The 10,686-nt window shown below is 42.4% G+C and overlaps 1 protein-coding gene across 2 annotated transcripts; it reads left to right on the plus strand.

Moving 5' to 3' along the window:
- Positions 1 to 5,809: 5,809 nt before the first annotated feature.
- LOC136771933 (cadherin-related family member 5) lies at positions 5,810 to 10,149 on the plus strand. Of its 2 annotated transcripts, none has more exons than XM_066724516.1 (4): positions 5,810 to 5,993; positions 7,064 to 7,378; positions 7,737 to 8,538; positions 9,305 to 10,149. In XM_066724516.1, exons 1-3 carry the CDS (start codon positions 5,936 to 5,938, stop codon positions 8,510 to 8,512), a joined length of 1,149 nt encoding a protein of 382 aa, XP_066580613.1. In that variant the 5' UTR covers positions 5,810 to 5,935; the 3' UTR covers positions 8,513 to 8,538; positions 9,305 to 10,149. The 2 variants fall into 2 exon arrangements, with proteins under 2 accessions (XP_066580613.1, XP_066580612.1); XM_066724515.1 differs by having other exon boundaries at positions 7,737 to 8,534.
- Positions 10,150 to 10,686: the final 537 nt, after the last annotated feature.

A 10,686-nucleotide genomic window follows, 5' to 3' on the forward strand; every position in this document is an offset into this window, starting at 1 on the left:
TTATTTCATAAAATTATTTTCGGTGTTGGGTTATTGGTAAAGTGATGAGTACGGCCCACCTGTGGAAATTCCCACGTGGATTTCCCGGGATCATCAAACTAATTGCTTTGACCTGACCGCGTCAGTAAGAACGTGGTCCTCTGTTCACTTCATTTTACCGCGGATTCGTTTACAAACAAGGCACAATTGGACGCAGGATTTCCAGAAAGACTGAAACTAAAGACGATGCTGTGCCGACTATATTGGATCCGACAGTAATATCGCACCACACAAGTGTGAGTAACGGTTTTTATTACGTGGTCACTATTGCTTTGTCTGTTATTACAGATCGTTTGATATGTACTGAGTATGTATGCGTTTTTAACCTAAATCACAGCAGCGTCCATCTCTGAAGGATGCAGGCTGTCAAACATGCATGCAGTTTTCAAAACAATTCACACGTGTAGTGACGCGAGTGACGTGTTTAAATATGGAAACTGTCAGCCAATCACAGAGCGGCGTTTACTTCCGCGTTACAGTCCGCCGCGCCTGTTCACACGCTGTGTTGCGCTGAGGCGCTGAAAACAGCACAGAAAATAGCCCATTACTTCTAAATTAGCATGTTTTTTGATGTAAACATCTTGATAACCTTATAAGTGGACCTCGCAGAACAGTACAGAAAAAAAGGCAGTTCATGACCCCTTTAACATCCAATCGAATAGTTGACCCAGAGAGTAGAGCCCTGCATTTCAGCCCGACTAATTGACGCCCCTCGGGCCGGGGGGCTTCGGGCCAATTTCCACGTCATAGTTCACAGGCATCGGGCCTGTTTTAGGCTCCTCCTCCTTTTTTTTTTTAGACATTAATTAATTAAAATAAACTATGAGAAGTTGATGATAGTAAAACAAACATATAAAGACGTTTATAACCCATCACACTGACACGCATGACAGTCTGCTCACGCACACACACGCACACAGGTTTCCCACGGAGAGCTGCTACGCGCCTGCGCAGACCGGCTCGCACGGAGTTAGTGTCCCCGCCAGCGGCAGCAGATGGACGAGGACAGAAGAAGCAGGACTGACTGAAACCACTGTGGACGCCGGGCTTTTTCTCCACGATGCTCTGTAAGAGACTGATCTTCTGGCTGTAGCCATGTTAAGACTAGGAGGCTGTCTTGTTTTTCGTTTGATTGGACTTGATTTTCATTAGTGTAACTGTTGGAAACTATTGGACATAAGAATGGCCATGTTCTGTGGTGACGATTGATTTTTGAGGTCAGATAACCTGCATGTTTTATTTTATGTGTTTAGATCGTACAGCAGAGCAGCCTGGTCAGCTTGTCAAAAATGCCTTTTTACTGTGGTGGTGATAATAAACATTTAAACTATCATTGTGTGAGATGCTTGAAGTGTTTTATATCTATCAATTTGATTGTAGGCAGGGTCAGTACAGACATCAACGCACTGTGTTCAAACATGCAGCTCTGGTCACTTTACACCAGTGTTGCAACTCTGTCTCCAGAAGCACAGCATTGACACACAGCTTTCACACAGTCATCCAGATCCAGATCCTCCTTCAGAGAGGCAGTGACTGTGAGAACAGGAAACAGAGACACCATCTGATTCAGAGGTTTCATGTTTAAAGTAGAAACTGTCAGGACACACAATAACTAACAATCAACAAAATATATTATTATTTATATATTTATATTATTTATATACAATATATATATTTATTTTTGAAGAATAACCTGACAGCTTAACAAGGTCACTTTTGATTTGCTTTGGAATGGTTAATGGCAGCCATGTTGGCTCTGAACAATATTGCAGAGAGAGCCAGCTGATCTGATAATGTAGACCATATTGTTATTATTATTATTATTATTATTATTATTATTATTATTATTATTATTATTTCTTGGCAGATGCCCCTATCCAGGGCAAGTGCAATACAAAGTGCAAGAATACTGTTAAGTACAAGGCATCAAACATTACAAATTCAAATTTACATTATACAAAGCAATTCAAAGTATAATACATATTACAACTTCCAATTTACACAGGTAAGTACAGTAAGTGAGGTCATACATCCTGGAAAGTAAAAGCTAAGTGCTGTCAAGATGTTAGGGGCACTCTAGAGCTAATACTGACTGCAGATGATACAAACATATGCACTGGTTTATAATATTGTTATTAAAATTAGAAACACTAGAACAGTGTGGCCTGTGTGTCTCCCACTGCAGTGAATGCTGTTGTGAATGTTGTTGTGAATGGTGGCAGCAGCACAGGGCTGATCAGGTGACTGGCTCCTTGTTGGCAGATATTCTGGCCGTGCTTTGGATGCAAAATCAGACCATCCTTGCTAAGGGTTACTAACAATAAACACAGCTGAGTATTCATGATGGTATTATGATTAGTATTATAAAAAATATAATAACTATTTTTAGTAGTAGTATTGGTAAGGAACTGTTCACTTCATTTCTCTGTGACAGGCTGCTACAAGAATTTGAAAGTGACTCCATCTAACCAGTCAGTCAGCCCCAGAGTGGGAGAGTCTTTTAGTTTAATTTGCTCCCATTGTGACATTACAGAGCCACCAGCAACTCAATGGACAGCCCATCAATAGAGACTCTGAGGAATTTGTGGTGGGGGAGAAGAATCTGATGAAACTGAGAGTGGATGAGAGGCATGAGAGGCAGAGTGACCTGTGGCTCTGGGGGTCAGAGGACAGAGCTGTGCCTGACAGTGGACAACACATCACTTGGGACCACTGCCACACCCCCACCTGGAGACCCCACACTGGGCCACTCCACTGGTTAGTGCTGATCTGTTGCCCCTGCCACTCTCTGCAGGGCCCTTTATGAAACAAACCTATATTTAACATGTGGTAGAAGATATGTGATCCTTATATGTGGTAAATACCAACACTGGCCCCTTTCTTTGTATATTTGTCATATTTGGGATATATTTAAAACATAATTTAGCCTGTAATCCATATATTTATAATCCATGGTGAAAAAATGTGGTAGAAATTAACCTCACCATATATTGTGAGCACATAAATAACTATACACATTACAGACTAAAATGTATTTAAGATTTATCCCACATCCCAAAAAAAAATATTGGTATTTGAACAACATAAGGATCATACATAATCTACCATATTCTCATTCCATACAAGGGCTTACTGTACAGAGAGGACAATCAGCTGACCAGCTCTGGCACAGGGATCTGGAGACATTGTCGATGTTTTTTCATACAAGTGCCCGGTGGCAATACCTGTGTAAAGGGCGCTATACTGTATACAGATTAATTAATTAATTGATTAATTGCTAACAGTCCCTACTGAATGAGTGCCTGTCAATGCTGTCCACGTGGCTTTTTCTTGTAGCTTTTGAATCCTGTCTGCTGGTTCTTCTCTTCACAGCGGCTCCCCCTGTCCACATCAGCGTCACCCTGCTCTACACCGGCGCTAAAGTCTGTGTCCTGACTGCGATGATCCTGGCTGTAGTGGTGTGTGAGATCAAGGCCAGAGGACGAGGTCAGTGTGTTGGTGTCACATTGGCTGACAGTTGGTGCTTCAACACATATAATTAATATACAAGTAACAGGAAGGTTAACTAACACACTGCTACAGCATTGCATTAGTGTAGCAAGGCTCTATACAAGCAGTCTTGGTGTCCAACTGGTTGAAAGACCAGGGAGAGACTTTAAGGCACAAATTTCACATTATTTTTCACAATTAATCAATTAATTAGCTAATGAGCTCCAGGCATCCAGCAATTTTACCACCAATGCTGTAGAACAGGAGCTCATGCCATCATCGTAAAACAACAAGAGAAAGGGTTGACTTAGCCCAGCTGAGCAAATCATGAGTACAAAAGCTTAAGATGAATGAAAACTACATAGTCTCATATCTGTGTTAACTGTGCTCAGAGTAGAACAATACATTTATGCTCCCAGTATTTAAAATCGAAGCCCAGCTGTAGAAGAATTAATTCAACTTAGTCAGACTCACACACACTTTCACATTCAAACTCTCTACATCACTGACAGGAACCCCCCACTCTCTCTCTCTGTCTCTCAGGGTTGGCGCTAGCTTTGCTCTTGCTCTCTCACCAGCAGTCACGGCGCTGTTTGGCTGTGGTTAAACTGGATAGGCTATGTATTGTCTTCCCTCAACAAATGATGATACACTATTATTCTGCCTGCCCCTTTCCCTGCAGTTTGAACCAATTACGCCAGTCTCAGGGTTAGCACTGTGTTATAAAAATATATATTCTCAACACTGCATTAAGCACCAGCAGGGGGTGCTGTAACACCCTCAGCACCCCCATCTAACACCTATGTTGTCAGGTATCTCTATCATTAGTCATCATCTGACATAGTTATAGCATGATGTATCAGTGTGACTAGTTTTCAATAACTTTTTTCTGATTTTGATTCTCAGGATATCATTGTCTAAAAGGGTCTGGCAGTGTTAGAATTGCTGAGCTCGTCTGGTCGTGTGTTGATGTGTACTGGGACACTTAGGAGCCAGGGTAGCCTAATTTAACCTAACTTGTAATGCATTGACAGTATATTCACTCACAGGCACACATGCTATATACCTTTATGGCCAGCAGGGGTCTCTATTACACAGTTTTACAGGACAGGAGACACTGTGACAGAGATACTGTTGTCATGCCAATACAGCACATTTAATTGAATTGAGAGAGAGAGAGAGAGAGAGAGAGAGAACAGAGAAGTGTGTGTGTGTGAGAGAGAGAGAGAGAGAGAGAGAGCGTTGTATCAGGCGAGGAGTGTGTGAGCCACCTCCCGATACTGATGTCACACAGTCTCCTCTCATAGATGGCTAGAAGCTGAAGAGAAAGAGCACCAGGCTTATGACACTTTCAAATCCTTCAATCACTAACAGTTGAGTTTCCAGAACATGAAACACCAATCAAAGCACAGGCCATATAAAGACTAATGAGCAAATGAATTAATTATTGTTAACACTTGTTATTTGTCTCTTTTTGTTTTTTAATTGATCTCAATACTAATAAGCAAAAACAGTTGTTACTATTCATATATATTAGTTCAATTAAAATACTTCATAATGCAATCTTAAAAGAAATTGAGGAATGTGTGTGTGGGGGGGGTGGGGTTGTAGATTATAAAGACATTAATTAATTTACCCCTGAAAAAAAAAAAAAAATTTGTCTGATTGTGTCAAATGTGGTCTATGACACTGGCAACGTACTGCGTACTAGACTACACCACCCCTTTATAATTGTGAGGAAAGGGAACAGGAAAGGGCACCTCTACACCACACAATTCCCCAGGGAGGTGGATCCTGGGAAGCTCAACACAGACACCAGGTAAAAAAAACATTTCTTTAGTTCTCTTTTCAATAATCTGGTGAAAAGAGGACATCAACAAAAAAAAAGATTACACTGCCCCCCATACAGTGTATATAATAAACCCCCCATATGCAGTATGAAATCCATACTGACAAATATAGTTTATAATCATAACAGGAGGGAGAAGTTCTTTACCCAAAACAGGTGCTACCACGTCCGTTCCCAGGCCCTCGGTAGGCAGTCATGGGCATTGTATCACTCAGCAGCACTGCCTCCAGCTGCAGAACTCCCGTCAGTGCAGAACTCAATTAACAAATGTGCAACCATTTTAAAACAACAATTCATGATTTAACCAAATATTTGATGAAACCCCATGGTCAGCTTCCGTGAAACTTACGTGTCGATTGAGAAACAGGAACCTGACACATTGTTCTGTCACTATTTTCACACCCCTCATTTCCTTCTTAATTTTCTCAATTCCTTGATTGTCTTGGTTTCTCTTGCTCCTCTGAGCATCTGTCTCCATCCGTCCTGCTGTCTGTCCATCTGTGTTGCTGCGTCCCTCAGTCTGTCCGTCCTTCAGTCTGAGACACAGATCTGTACAGTATGAGGCTCCTGCTGGTTGTGTCTGTGCTGGCTGGAGCTGCCTGGAGACACAGTGCAGGTAGGAAGACTGTGTGTGTGTGTGTCTTGATAAAACAAACTCTCCTCTGAGAACTATCCTTTTATTTGTTAACCAGCAGATACGTATGTATTTATTGCATCATTTCAGTTTGCTTTTATCTTGCTCACACCTTCAATAAGATGTTCTGTGCATATTCTGAATGTAGATTGGCAACTTTTGCAACTGAGTGTGGTTTCTGATGAAGAGGACTCTAGCTGGTTATGGTTGAATAAAGTTAAATCACAGAGTTCAACACTAAATCATACAGCTGATGATTGGAAAAGAGGCAACTGAACTTGAGGTGTATTCCACCTCCACAGAATCTCTTCCAGCTTGCAGAATTTGTAATGTTCTGCCTTGACATGTTCACAAAGAGGAGGACATATCACACACGTTTCACACAGAGGACTGTGTTTCCCACATGTGCTGGTGGTTCTAAGACACAAACAACCAGGTGTGGACTGATTGTTTCCATTTCATGAGTTACAGTGTGTATGTATCTACAGATACTTGTTACCTCATTGAATTACAATGTATACTTACTGTAATTTTGTTTCGTTTTTTAGTACGGCACTTTTGTAATGCTTACATTTTGCATTGATTGTGTAAACAGAAAGTCGCTCTGCATAAGGGATTTTCTGCGCAGAAAACAATCATAATAATAATGACTGTGTTAGCATGCAGTTTTGTTGCAAGGGGTTAATGGAGGATAGGGAAGTGAGTTTATTTCTTAAGAAAACAGTTTATCTCATGGACCTGCAGACCACACAGAACATCACACACACAACACAGTATAACAAACAATTAAAATAATACAACATCTGATAGCTCCACAAGGTCCACTGGATTCAGATTGCCTGGAAACTGTTGGTTGCAGCCATGTTGGCTGTAATTAATAGTGCCAAGAGGGCTGCCACCATGTGCTTGCAAGGCAATGTGTGAGGAGATGTGAATAATAATAATAATAATAATAATAATAATAATAATAATAATAATAATAATAATAATAATAATAAAATAATAATGAATATTGTTTCTAATATTCATATAATATTGTTTTTGATTCCCAGGTAAAATAACAAACACATCAGCAGCATCAGGAAGGGAATTCTACTTCTCCTGCTTTGCTAGAGGACGGGAAATCAGCTGGGAGTGGGAGCCCAGATACCCCAGGTGTGCTGGAGTGGAGGGGAACTGGCAGCGGATCTACAGCATCGACAGGAGGGGAAACCACACAGTGGAATCACACAGGTTTAGGAGCAGACTGAGAGTCAATAGTTATAATATACTGGTGCTGAAGGACATTGTCATGAGCGACGCTGGGCTGTACAGCTGTTCTGATATTGTTGGGTATAAGGACTACATTAATCTGCATGTGACTCAAGGTATTATTCCTTAAATAAGCTTTATAATTTCTATGGAATACACTTTTCAATGGATGTATTATTTATATAATGGATATGTATACAGTATATATAAGATGGAGGAGGAGATAGGTATGAGTGTAATATGGAATGGCACGTGGTGATGCAGTAAAATAAGCCTCCTGTGTTAGGTTCCTGGTTAGCAGTTTGTTGGCAATACATTGGCAGTGGTATCTGTCAGGTTTTGATCAGTGTGAATAATGATACGCACTGCCAAGGATTCCTGTTTAGTGTTGGCTGATGGCTGGTAGTACTTTGGCAGTCATGTTGTATTCCACAATTGGGTCAGTAAACTCAGCACTCTTTCTTTCTCAAACAGGCTGCTACAAGAACTTAAGACTGACTCCATCTAACCAGTCAGTCAGCCCCAGAGTGGGAGAGTCTTTCAGTGTCCTTTGCTCCCACTGTGACAGTACAGAGCCACCAGCAACTGGCTTTGATTGGAGCCTCAATGGACAGCCCATCAATGGAGACTCTGAGGGATTTATGGTGGGGGATAAGACTCTGACTATACAGAGAGTGGATGAGAGCCATGAGGGCAGAGTGACCTGTGGTTCTGGGGGTCTGAGGGCAGAGCTGTGCCTGACAGTGGACAACACATCACTGGGCACCTCTGCCACACCCCCACCTGGAGACCACACCCCTGCGACCCCCCCACATGGAGACCACACCTCTATCACACCTCCACCTGGAGACCCCACCTCTGCCACACCCCTGAAGGCAGATCAAACTTCTACCACACACCCACCTGGAGACCACACCTCTGCCACACACCCACATGGAGACCACAGCTCTGCCACTCCCCCGCCTGGAGACCAAACTTCTGCCTCACCCTCGCCTGGAGACCCCACCTCTGCCACACCCCTGAAGGCAGATCAAACTTCTACCACACACCCACCTGGAGACCACACCTCTGTCACACCCCCACATGGAGACCAAACTTCTGCCACACCCTCACCTGGAGACCCCATCTCTGCCACACCCCCAAATGGAGACCAAATTTCTCCCCTTGTCCAGATCAATGGCTCCCCTGCCTTCACCCAGCTCTACATAGTGTGCATCCTGGCTGCAATGATCCTGGCTGTGGTGGTGTGAGAGATCAGGACCCGACAACAAAGTGGGTGTGTTGGCGGTCACAGTTGGCTGAAGGTTGGCTCACAGTTGGCAGTTAAATGCTGGCCACAGTTGACATAAAGTGCTGCAGAGCTCCAATCTTGGGTGACCAGAATCGAGCAAGTTGGACAAGCTCATGTAGACCAGCAGCCTCTTAATGGATGGCCGTAGAAAGACACAGGACAGTAGGGCTGAAAAGGACTATATATGCAACATTTTTACATTCAGCCCAATTATAGGGCATGAAGGGAAAATCCCAGCTTGATGACTGTAGCAAACATACACATAGGAGGTATAATTAATATAGAAGTAATGGGATGGGTTATTAACTCAGTACTACAGCATTGCAGACAGGGAGTGAGGTCTATACACATAGTCTTGTTGGCCATTTTGCTGATCGATTGGAGAAAGACAGTAAGACACAGAGTCCCAGTTTTCATGCCAGTCAGTCAATTAATTAGTTAACAAGCTCCAGGCAGACACTACTCTGATGATTTCACCAAAAAACTGGAGCTCGTTCCCCAATCACAAAGCCTCCATAGAAAGTGCTGACTTAACCCAGCTGTGCAAATCATGAGTCTAGCAGCTGGACGTAAAGGGAAAACCCATTCTCTTACATTTGTGTTTGCTGTGTCTGAAGGGGAGGGAGAAGGGTCACACACACCTCCGCCTCACACTGCCAGCAGCACCAGACTGTACAGTACGGGAACTCTCCTCTCACCCACAATCCCACATGTCACAGCACTAACAGCACTCTCTCTCGCTCTCTCTCAGGGTTGGTGGCTTCATTTCTCCAGCATGGCGGACCTTTCTGTGGCTGGCGATTGAAGGCTGTGAAGAGAGCACTGCTTTGTGATTGGATAGATCTGCTGAGCTCTGTAAACCAAAACTGCTGCAATCTATTAAAACATTTCTATGGGTTTGATACCTCAGACATTTCTTAGTCTTCTTTTCAATCATGTACTTTCTTGGACTTATTTAAGCCACCAAAATTCTGGTTCAGGTAAATCTCCAGTATTTATTTTGTCATCGGTCAAAACCTGACACATTTTTACACTCTTTCCTTTAAGTCCAACACTAATGATCTCTAGGCACTAGTTTGCATTACTGTTGCTGTTGCTGCCGTTTCTTGATATGAGAGATTAAGACAAATTAGACAAATAAAAAATTGGAAAGAACAAGGATGGGATTCAATGCTGTATTTTGTGTAATTGCTCATCTATCTTCAGTGTGAGCATTTGAAGAAAGGGTTTAAATTGAGGCGTCATCAGTTTAATAGTTCAGTCCAATGCAATGTTTTTGAAGGACAGGGAAGACAGTAATTATTGGTTGGTCAATTACACAAATATTTAGTTTTTTGATAAAGGGAACTGTGGTCAATAAAGTCTGAGGGACTCCACTCAGGCAATGCTGTGTGAGATTACTGTGTTTTGTTTGTGACAGATGAGACGTGAGGAGTGCTGTAGGAGCGCGTGGCACGGGAGCCCATGGTGTCGAAGATGTGCTCTGACATCCCACACACACAAATCTACAATACATATCATATTCATGTCTGTTACTCTGCCTGTGTATTATCCTGTGTATCTGATTAAACCTTCCAGTGTATGTATTTGGTTCTATATTTTCAATGCATTTGGTCATTCTTGTCCTGTGGAACACCGTTCTGTAAATGTCGTACTACAGCGTTATTTTTCAGATTTGTTAGCACTTCCCCCAGAGTCTACATGTCATGTCCTTTGCTCACTTTATTACAAAGATGCCACAACCATATTCAGCTAGCTGGGCACATGTTTCTTCACAATCCTCATTAGATGACTGCACTAAACTCTAGATTTAAGAAATTTTCCTATTTTCCACAATCAGGTCTGGAAATCACAGAACTATAAAAATAAGGAACCTTTACCTAGAGATGACAGGGGTATACTTTAACACGAAGCTAAAAAAGGGAGCACATTAACACACACACATTTTGGTTGGAGTAGGGCCTGACACAGATAGGACAGGATCAGTGAGGGGAAGAAAAAGTAGAGTAGAAATACTAGCAATAGATAAAACAGAAGTGGATAGGTGTTGTGCCGATTGTGTGTGTGTGTGTGTGTGTGTGTGTATGTGTGTGTGTGAGTGTCAGAGACAGGAAAAGAACGAGGGCTACAGAG

This window comes from Amia ocellicauda, chromosome 15 (assembly GCF_036373705.1).
Source record: "Amia ocellicauda isolate fAmiCal2 chromosome 15, fAmiCal2.hap1, whole genome shotgun sequence".
Lineage (NCBI taxonomy): Eukaryota > Metazoa > Chordata > Actinopteri > Amiiformes > Amiidae > Amia > Amia ocellicauda.